This window comes from Ruditapes philippinarum, unplaced genomic scaffold (genome assembly GCF_026571515.1).
Source record: "Ruditapes philippinarum isolate M1 unplaced genomic scaffold, ASM2657151v2 ctg11215_1_1_1_1, whole genome shotgun sequence".
Taxonomy (NCBI): domain Eukaryota; kingdom Metazoa; phylum Mollusca; class Bivalvia; order Venerida; family Veneridae; genus Ruditapes; species Ruditapes philippinarum.
In genome coordinates, this window is record NW_026854872.1 from 10,834 (window position 1) to 22,277 (window position 11,444).

Consider the following 11,444-nt stretch of genomic DNA (forward strand, 5'->3'; position numbering starts at 1 on the left):
TATTTAAAAATCTTACTTATAATATTATCAACGGGGAGTTTACATTGTTTGCAAAAAATGATGACCGTTTGTCATTATCATATAGGTGTCATACTACTTCGTTACGCCGATGTTTAGTTTTGATTTACAGCCAACTACCAATACGTCAAGATAGATTACTTTGCGAAAGTCCTTGATATGAAAACAAAACCAAACTTCGTTGATATGTATTTGATGAATTATATAGGACTAGTATTAGATTGGACGATTCACCAAAGATCAATAACGAGGGCGTGTTTTATACATTTTACGTGAACCTGCCTTACTCGTATATATAGTGCACATTTAACATACCATAGAGACGGGACTTTTCTGTGTTTTTAGATACGGTCGCCGTTTCATTTTTATATATCTGTTGGCTAATTACAAAAAAATATTTTAGTTTTAATACAATGGCTTTGACTGCTAGAATTATAATAATTAACGCTGTTTTATTCGGAACAGTTTACTCAAACACATGCAGTTCATTTAAAATAAGCAAGGAAAATATCAACACAGCCTTGATCGGCCATTCTATTCTCGCAGTTAATGATACAAACCACTACAATTGTGCGCAAACATGTATGGCAATGTCCGTCTGTAAATCGATCGACTTTGACAGAAACGAGCACGTGTGTAAATTAAACGATGTTGACCAGTCGTCCGTTGATCAATCGGAGTTTGAAACAAAACAAGGCTCTATATTCTCTGATATCAGCGAATGGCCTAGCGTAAGTATCTCAATTTATTACTTGATACGATATGTACAACTGTTGGAAACGGAAATGACACAATTTTTATAGCTTTCTTACATTTAAAGTTTAAAGTAACATTGATTTTTTCATGTTTGTAACGGTAATGATATTTTCATGACTTAACATTTAATTGTGCAAATAATAATGTTTCGAGGAATCATCTCAGTAGTTTCTCTTTCACTCTTTGCCAATAATATAAAATCATAGGTAGAGCTTACCTAATTGTGTCTCATTTAGAAAATACACATTTTAATACTAGTAGTTCTTGTAATTCAACAAAACAATTAATGAATGTTACTTATATTTTCCTTCTATTTATAGTCAATGGTTGGAAGTTGTGGCTCAAGGCCGTGTAAAGCGAACCAAAGGTGTTACCAAAATGGTGCTTCACATGTGTGCAAAGACATAATTACATGTATGTAAAAACTTTTATTTTTACACTTTTATTTGTTATTGAATTAAATGTTGTATAATTTTTCAAGAAATATTTACGCAATAGTTTTTGTTTGATAGATGTCATGTTGTAAAACGTAAAGCCCTTGAAGACATGTACAAAAGGGTTCTTTATAGTAGATAAAGGACACTTCTTAAATCCGCCCGACTGATACGTTTACGTATTGAAGGAACTCCACTGATGTCCAAAAGTCTAAAAATCATACAAATTTGAATTTCGTATGTAGATCAACTGGAAAACTTGAAACAGAAAGACATACACATGATAGTTAACAATTATAATCAGACATCAAGTAAAAATCGTATATTTGTGCTTTTCTTAGCCTTATTTGAGAGGAAAGCATTGTAACGCTTTTGAGTATAACAAATAAGATTAACAAACGAAGCAATAACAAAATAATTGAAAAATAAAACGCATTATACACGTAGTACATTTGCCAGCAAGAAACTATATGTTCACATAGATATAACATAGGATACTTGATCACGATTTGCACTTAAATCATTATATTTTCAAAACTAATCATTCAGAAATTGGCCTTTTATATGTTAAGTATTAACTATTGTTTAGACAATACATTATTATTATTATTATTATTGTTGTTGTTATCATTTATTATTATTATTTTTATTATAATTATTATTATTATTATTATTTCCAGCCTGTGCTTTTGATCAGAAAATTGAAAATGGTGAAATACAGACTATTACTCCTGACGAAAACAAGTTTCTCGACGTAGCTCAAGTAAAATGTGACGAAGGATATGTTCCTAGTCAACAAGAGGTGAAATGTGAGGCTTCAGGAAAATGGCAGTCTGCAACGTGCACGAAAAAATGTAACGTATTTAAATATTGCTGTTTTTTTTCTTATCTTAATACTTCGTCTAAATTAGCCATGACGGCGGAATAAAAGTTGTCTTACTGGCGAGATCGTCTTTCAAAACATTTACTTTGGCACTTAAATGCTTATGCAAATAAATTGATATTTTATCATCTAAAGTTCCTATATATAAGCCGAAAAATAGAGAATATATTGGATGATGCCTTTTAGGCAATTATTTTTTTTAATTAATCAAGCTATTGATTTTGTTTTCCAAAATAGTTGAAAATGAAAAAAACAAAACAAAAAAAAACCCAAAAAAAACAGACAGGTATATTGCCACTTTGATTACTTTAGAATTAATACAGGATCTTTCAAACGGAATATTATTTTTTTGAATATTATAATTACTATGAAAAATAAAATAGCAAAATTAAATGATTTCTTTCTTCCCTTTTTTGGCTTATTTAAGTAAAATTTCTACTGACATTGTTGTTATTATCGTTGTATTTCGAAATGAAATGATATTCTTTGAAAACAGATTTTCAATTCGGAGGTGAGTATTTTTGACTTCTCCCTAACTCTACCTTCAACATTGTTTTCTAACTTGTAAACATGTAAAGTTTGGAAGCAATTTGCATCATGCATAGAACATTTACAAAAAAGTTTTATACAGTGGAAAGGAACATGGATATAGAAAAATGGCAATGTCGCTATACTTGTCTTTGAAAATATGAATTATTTCACAGTTACATTAACTCTTTTGAAAATTGCAGTTTGATATTTGTGCTGCGGTTGATGTTACGAGAACTCTCTTATTACGCCATAAAAATACCTTAGGTATGGTAAGATTTTCCAACCATGTATAAACATTATGGCAAATGTGTATAATAGATAAACGTCACTTTTGATGTTTTTATTTACACAATTTATGGAATTAATTGTTAAAACACTTGCATGAATCATTCATTCTTGTTACAAATACTGTTTTAATCTTTGCCTAGTACCAAGTGATTGTAAAGAAGTCCTTGATAAGGACGAAAAGGCGAAAAGTGGACAATATGAGATAGAACTATGGAAATCTGGGAAGATTCTGACGTGAATTGTGACATGGAAACCGAACGGTGGTTGGACGGTATGAATTTTTTTTCCCCAATGTTTGATTGAAAATTTTCTTTCCGGGTTCACACCCCAATGATAACATATTTAACCCCTAAAGAAAATTATTTGTTATTACAAATAACCATAAAATAGTCCCCAAATAGCGTAAAATAAAAAATTGCTTTTTTATTCCAATTTTTCAGGCATTTTTCGTTGAAAAATTAACAGAGTATATTTTTTTTTATTTCTCGTACTAATTACGAAATTTCCACACTAAATATAGATTCCTTTTAAACCCATCAATTAAGTTGGGCTGCTTTTTTAATTTTTTAATTTTATATTTCACTTTTAAAAATTTCAGTTTTACAAAAAAGATGTAATAAATTTCAAACGTATTGAAAAAAAATGAGTAAAATTGTAATGGCATAATATAAAAAGTAAAAAAAAAATTTTTTAAGAAAAAAAGATTGGGCCTTCCTTTGAAATGAATATAACCCTTACTTAAAAAACGACAAACACACTTGATAATTTTAGTAATAAATAAACTTAACTTAAGGTTACCTTTTGCAATTTTTTTAGCATTTATGGCGAATGGGGGTCATATTTTTATAAAATTTAGGTAAAAAAGGTTTTAACGTTGATGGGAAACTATATAGGTTGAAAAAATATTTTTCCTTTGATCATTGGATTTTAAAAATGTTAAAGTAATTTTTCATTGGCAGTAAAATCAGAAAAAATAAAAACATTATTTTTTGAAAGCGAATAAGATGGTTTTGACATTGAAAGAGTTTTTGAAAACAAAAACAAATAGAATTTTAAAATCAAAGAACTTTTTTGTTGCCGTTATGCAATCTTAATAATTTTTGAAGGTTTTGAAAACAATTTAATTTTTATTATTGTAAATATTTGTTGGTTTTAAAAATTTGTTGAGGGTTTTTTAAAAATAAAAACTGTTAAAGGAAAGATTTTAAAACCTAATTGTTAAGTTTATTATAAAATTTTAAGTTGTTTTGTATTATAAACATGTTTATTGTTTAAAGTTTTTTGAAACTTTAAGTTATGAAGTGTATTAAAACATAATTTTAATAAATTTAAAAAACCAAAATTTTTTAAGGGTTAAATTGTATTAGGAATTTTTTTAGGTTTTAATTTTCCCTAAATAGAAGCAATGTTATTTTATTGTAACGGTTTTTAATTTGTATATGAAATTTAAGGGTAATTCACTAAAATCTTGGTTTTAAAAAAACTAAATTTTTAAATTTACATTTGATAAAATTTTTGCAGGTTTTAAAAAATTTTCAAGAATGCAGCTGAACAAGGTTCTACAGAGATTCGTCTTGACATGACAAGAAGCGATGGAACAACAGGTCATGAAACATGTCCAGGCTTTAAGTTAACAGAAGGAACACGTTATACACTAAACATTGAGTCATGCACAAGTTCTGGAATGAGCAGTGAGATTTTTATGCTGATATAACAGCTTTTTTAAAAATATTATCTTTGTTCATTTACTTTTTGTCTTCCTAGGTATATGAAAGCACAACAGCTCAAAAACCAATAAAAAGTAAGCGGTTGACAGCAGTTATAGTATGAGACAAAAGCAAATTCAATTTCTCAAAGAAAAAACTAGGCTAGCAAACAGAATCTCTCACGACTATTTGGTTCGTAATGTAATATAGATTAAACAGCTATAAAGGCAAATTATGCCTTGAAAATGATTTTTTTCCCCTCAAAATTATACTTTTATTTCTTGAACACGAGTCATTAGTTGATTACCTGAACCATCTGTTCTATCTGTTGGTTTTTGGCAATTAGTACAGATATAGTGGTTTATTATTTTGTATTGAAGTCAGCATATTACCTTGTTTATATTTATGTAACTACGTCTTTGACAAATAATTTTTTCTTTATCGCTACTTTCGTCAAGGTAACAATAATGTTTTGAAACCATAATTCTTTTCTATGTTATTCGTTTCATTGGCGTACAGCTTCTTTTAATTAAACATGTTTTTAAACAAATAAAAGAAGACAATATTACAATAACAAAAGAATAATATAATAATCAGACTGGCAATTCCTATCTTATTTATAGCAGAACCAATTCATGTCTGAATTTTTTAATGTTGCTATATTTTGCTTGATATAAAATATTAAATTTTACTATTCTGTCAATTAAGAGATCGTCTTTGAGTGTTCGTTTATACATAATATTATGGTAATTTCCATGTGTTTGTGAAGAAAGCAGTAAATATGCACAATATAACGCTTATCATAATGTTCTACATTCAGTCGCAGACTAATTAACCCGGTCTTTGATAGAGCAAAGTTTCCCACTGACTGGTTTAGAAGACCAACAAAATAAATAGCAAATATTTGTGGTTCTACTGGCCTGATATTGGACCTGCTTTGCCATAATATATAACAATTGTTTATATCATTTGCGATGAACCGGATGATGTGTTTTGTATGATTGTAGGGATAGTAACTTGTTGTTAATGGAATTTGGGTTTGTCAACATGCAAACTGTCTTGATAACAAAGTTTGACAATGACATAGCTAGAACTAATTAATATTGTCTTTTTATCCCTAGGAACATTGTATGGCTTTGAGTATAATAATCAACAGTCATTTTCAACTTACGACCGTGATCTGGGCATTAGTGTTACGGACTGCGCCGTGAGGGAACATGGAGCCTGGTGGTATGATGCATGTACTCGTGTCAATCTAAATGGATACTATGCGACGCCAGGCACGGAATGTGAATTTCCCGGTGCCTACATAGGTGATTGTGGACACATTCATTATAGGTTTGATGGCCGTTTGTCATTGAGAACGTCATCAATGATGATAAGAAGAAAATAAGATAAGTAATCAAAAGAAGATTTCATAAATTCAAAGAATTGAATGGTCGTACTCAAAAGAACATTTTTTTTAATTATCAGGTTTTTTTTTTTTTGTAGCAGGCATGGTTTAATAAAAGTTTTATCTCTGATTGACGTATGCTGTAGATCATTTACATTTTCAGCTATTTTCAGTTAACAGATTGGTGACTAAGCATCACAGATAGCATATTACCACGTGGCAGCATATTATCATGTGACAGCATATTATCACGTTTCAACATTAAATCACGTCACCGAATATAACTATGTTACATCATAAAATAACAGGACATCATATAATCAGTTGAAATAGTATCCTTATGAGACAAAATTTAATCCTTTTTCAGCAGGTAATCACGTTACAAAACGAAATGACAAAATATCAAACATTTTTTTTTTTTTGTAAATCAAACATTTTGTGTTTGTTTAAATGTATTTTTTATTCTGTTAGAATTTTTTAATTTTTTAAACTATTTTTAATGAAAAGCTGGAGGCATTGTCATATTTTATATTCAACACATGGTTTTTTGTGTTTTCTACAATAAATGTGTTTTATTTATACACAAAAAATAAGTTACTGTACTAGTGAAGACATTAAAAAAAAAAGCCTAGCATACGTAATACGATCAGTTTAGTTTTATAAAACAATGAAAATAAAATCAGAATCATTTGATCCTGACCCTGATCTTTTCTTTGTGAACAAGGGGCCTGACCAAAAGGTGCTAGGCCAAAACAGTTACTAGTATACATGCAGTTTCTTAGTCTACAGTCCATTAAAATAGTGTCGAAGTTAGACAAGATGTTAAGTAGCATGAGGGAAACCACAGGGATAAGACGCTTGGATCTGATAATATCCGTCACTGCTACTCCCTCCCCCTTCCTCCAGTCACTGTTACCCCCCCCCCACCCCAAACAATAATTAAAGTCAATTTCTCCATTTACTATTTATAAGAACAATAAAATTAGATAACTTCATTATACCTCTATAGTATTAGTTATACAAGAGAAGTCGTAGGGGAATAATATCCAGTGTTTTTTCCAGGATTTAAGGATCATGACCCATACCCTTGGAATTTGGAATTTGAACGATGGTTTGTTAAATATTGGGAAAAATGCATGACTTTGTAGTGATTAAATAAATGCAAACAATCACTGTCTAGGATAATATTTTCATACGTTTGAGCACCATAACATTGAAGAGCCCCTTATTTAATTTTTCTAAGAACTTGGTAGTTAATATTTTTATTTTGTAACTTTTAAATTGGAATTTTGTCTTGTGGATTAGAAAAATAATATACTATAGTCAATTGGGAATATGGCCGAATATCGGCTATAAAAAGGCAAAGAGAAATTCCTTAATATCAAATCAAAGCGTCTTATTCCTGTGAGGTAGACATGAAATTCTGAAAAAAAATAAGGTCATCCTTTCAGATATTAAACTATGGTTTAATTATAACTAGACATTTGACAAAAAATAGTCCAATCACTAATACAAGTAGTTTTGATATCATGTATTATCATTCACCAGTCAATTACACGTATCTTGTTGCATGTTTTCACATATCTATTTTGATTTTTTATATAGTTATATCGTTTATATTTTTTATGTGTTTTCATCGTCTATGATTGGTATGTGAAAATGGTAAAAACAATTGTATATTGTATGGTTCTACGTTAATCGCCTAGATCAATACATGTATATACTTTCATAGTGAATGGTTGTTCTATAAGAAAAATGTATAACAATTGTATATCATAAGAATAAATAGAGCTATTGTAGTCACCTGAGCGTTTGGGTCGGCGTAACCACTTCTGTTAAAGCTTTTGTAATACTTCAAATATTTTCAAAGTCCATTAACATATGGCTTTGAAACTTTGAACACTTGTTCACCATCATAACCCAACCTGTAGACAGGAGGAGGTAACTGTTTCAAGCATTTTGACAGAATTATTCTCCTCTTTCAACTTTGAATTTACATTTAAGTTTGCGTACCACCTCAGATATTTTCATATTTCATTGACATCTTACTTTGAAATTGAAGGTGAAATTTTATACACTTCTTTGTGAGCACAATAGGACTCTCTCCACGGCCTATAACATAGATTTGTAAAAAAATAAGTATTTTATGAACTTAGAAATTTTTAATTATCAAGGCTCCTTTGCTATCAAGCACTTAGAATTGTCGAGCGTTGCTGTCCTACCGACAGCTCTTGTATATATGTTTCTACATCATTGTGCTGACAAATATATACTTTCATGTTCAATAATTGTTTATGTATGGTTCTACATCAAATGTGCTGACAAATATATACTTTCATGTAGAATAATTGTATTATGTATGGAACTACATCAAATGTGCTGACAAATATATACTTTCATGTTGAATAATTGTATTATGTATGGTTCTACATCAAATGTGCTGACAAATATATACTTTCATGTTGAATAATAGTATTTTGTATGGTTCTACATCAAGTGTGCTGACAAATATATACTTTTATGTTGAATAATTGTATTATGTATGGTTCTACATCAAGTGTGCTGACAAATATATACTTTCATGTTGAAAAATTGTATTATGTATGGTTCTACATCAAATGTGCTGGCAAATATATACTTTCATGTTGAATAATTGTATTATGTATGGTTCTACATTAAATGTGCTGACAAATATATACTTTTATGTTGAATAATTTTATTATGTATGATTCTACATCAAATGTGCTGACAAAATATACTTTCATGTTGAATAATTGTATTATGTATGGTTCTACATCAAATGTGCTGACAAATATATACTTTTATGTTGAATAATTGTATTATGTATGGTTCTACATCAAATGTGCTGACAAATATATACTTTCATGTTGAATAATTGTATTATGTATGGTTCTACATCAAATGTGCTGACAAATATATACTTTTATGTTGAATAATTGTATTATGTATGGTTCTACATCAAATGTGCTGACAAATACATACTTTCATGTTGAATAATTGTATAATGTATAGTTCTACATCAAATGTGCTGACAAATATAAACTTTCATCGTTCATCATGTATAAGTATTGTGTAAAAACTGTAAAACAAAATTTAAACAATTGTCGATATATTTTATGCTTCTATGTTAAATACCTAGACAAATACATACTTTCATGTTGAATAATTGTTGTGTGAAAACTGTAAAACAATTGTATATTATATGCTTCTGGATTACATGCATAGAAAAATATATACTTTTATAGTATATGGTTAGTATGTGTACATTCTAAAACAATTGTGTTTTGTATGGTTCTATATGAAATGTATTGACAAATATATACTTTCGTCGTTCATGGTGTACAAGTATTGTGTGAAAACTGTAAATCTATTGTATATTGTATGCTTCTTCATTAAACATCTAGAAAAAAAAACTGTTGGTGTCTGTATATGATTGCAGTGTGGGGACTTATATCGATTATCTATGACTTCTAGAAAATAAAACTGTTGAAAACGTATTATCTGTGTCTACGTTTTGCCAAATATTATTTGCAAATTTTGGAATCGCTATTTTCCGTTAAGTTAGATGTGGTAAATAACTTACAACAGGTAGCACCTTTTCGTCTGCAAAACCAATAAGAACATGATGTAATATAGGTCAAATGTCTTGATTCTGAGTTATTAATTACAACATGATGAAATATAGGTCAAATTCTTGATTCTATGTTATTGATAAGAGCATGATGTAATATATGTCAGATGTCTTGATTCCGAGTTTTTAATTAGAGCATGATGTAATATAGGTGACATGTCTTGATTCCAAGTTATAAATAAGAGCATGATGTAAGTTAATATTATGTCAGATGTCTTGATTCCGAGTTAATTATAAGAGCATGATGTGATATAGGTAAGATGTTTTGATTCCGAGTTATTAATAAGAGCATGATATTTTTTAGGTCAGATGTCTTGTTTCCGAATTATTAATAAGAGCATGATGACATATAGGTCAGATGTCTTGATTCCAAGTTTTAAATAAGAGCATGATGATATATAGGTCAAATGTCTTGATTCCGAGTAATAAATAAAAGCATGATGTAATATAGGTCAGATGTCTTGATTCCAAGTTATTTATAAGAGCATGATGATATATAGGTCAGATATCTTGATTCCGAGTTATTCATAAGAGCATGATGTCATATAGGTCAGATGTTTTGATTCCGAGTTTTTAATAAGAATATGATGAATTATAGGTCAGATGACTAGATTCCGAGTAATTAATAAGAGCATGGTGATATATACGTCAGATGTCTTGATTCCGAATAATTTATAAGAGAATAATATAATATAGGTCAGATGTCTAGATAGGTCAAATGATTTTATTCCGAGTAATTAATACGAGCATGATGTAATATACGTCAGATATTTTTATTCCGAGTAATTGATAAGAGCATGATGAACTATAGGTCAGATCTCTAGATTCCGAGTAATAAATAACAACATGGTGCAGTATTTCGGTCAGATGCCTAGATTTCGAGTAATTGATAAGAGTATGATGTAATATAGGTCAGATATATTGGTTCCGAGTTATTTAAATGAGCATGATATAATATAGGTTATATGTCTTGATTCCGATTCAATAATAAGAGCATGGTATAATATGGGTCAGATGTCTTGATTCCTAGGTTAATAATAAGAGCATAATGTTATATTGGTAAGACGTCTTATTTCCGAGTAATTAATAAGAGCATGATGTAAAATGTCGGATGTCTTTGTTCCGAGTAATTCATGAGAGCATGATGTAATATACGTCAGATGTCTTGATTCCTAGCTATTAATAAGAGCATGATATAATATAGGTCAGATGTCTTGATTCCGAGTAATACATAAGAGCATGTTGTAGTATTTCGGTCAGATGTCTTGATTCCGAGTAATTGATATGAACATGATGTAATATTATAGGTCAAATGATTTTATTCCATGTAATTAATAAGATTATGATGTAATATAGGTCAAATATTTTGATTCCGGGTTATTAATAAGAACATGATGAACTATAGATAAGATGTCTTGATTCCGAGTAATTAATAAGAGCTTGATGTCGTATACGTCAGATATTTTGATTCCGGGTTATTAATAAGGGCAAGATGAATTATAGGTCAGATGTCTAGATTCCGAGTTATTAATAAGAGCCTGGTGTAGTATTTTGGTCAGATGTCTAGATTTCGAGTAATTCATAACAGCATGATGTAATATAGGGCAGATGTCTTGATTCCGAGTAATTAATGATAGCATGATAAAATATAGGTCAGATGTCTAGATTCCGAGTAATTTATAACAGCATGGTGCAGTATTTCGGTCAGATGTCTAGATTCCGAGAAATTGATAAGAGCATGGTGTAATATTGGTCAGATATTTTGGTTCCGAGTTATTTAAAT

General features: G+C 29.5%; 1 protein-coding gene and 1 long non-coding RNA gene across 2 annotated transcripts; both read left to right on the top strand.

Annotated features, from left to right (window-relative positions):
- Positions 1 to 304: 304 nt before the first annotated feature.
- Positions 305 to 3,160, top strand: LOC132741385 (uncharacterized). The gene is made up of 4 exons (XM_060729540.1): positions 305 to 749; positions 1,095 to 1,188; positions 1,889 to 2,062; positions 3,051 to 3,160. The coding sequence occupies exons 1-4, from the start codon at positions 432 to 434 to the stop codon at positions 3,146 to 3,148; spliced, it is 684 nt and encodes a 227-aa protein (XP_060585523.1). The 5' UTR covers positions 305 to 431; the 3' UTR covers positions 3,149 to 3,160.
- Positions 3,161 to 4,461: 1,301 nt separating this feature from the next.
- On the top strand, positions 4,462 to 9,527 carry LOC132741386 (uncharacterized). Its single transcript, XR_009627274.1, has 2 exons — positions 4,462 to 4,601; positions 5,738 to 9,527. It is a non-coding gene; the product is annotated as an uncharacterized LOC132741386 (long non-coding RNA).
- Positions 9,528 to 11,444: the final 1,917 nt, after the last annotated feature.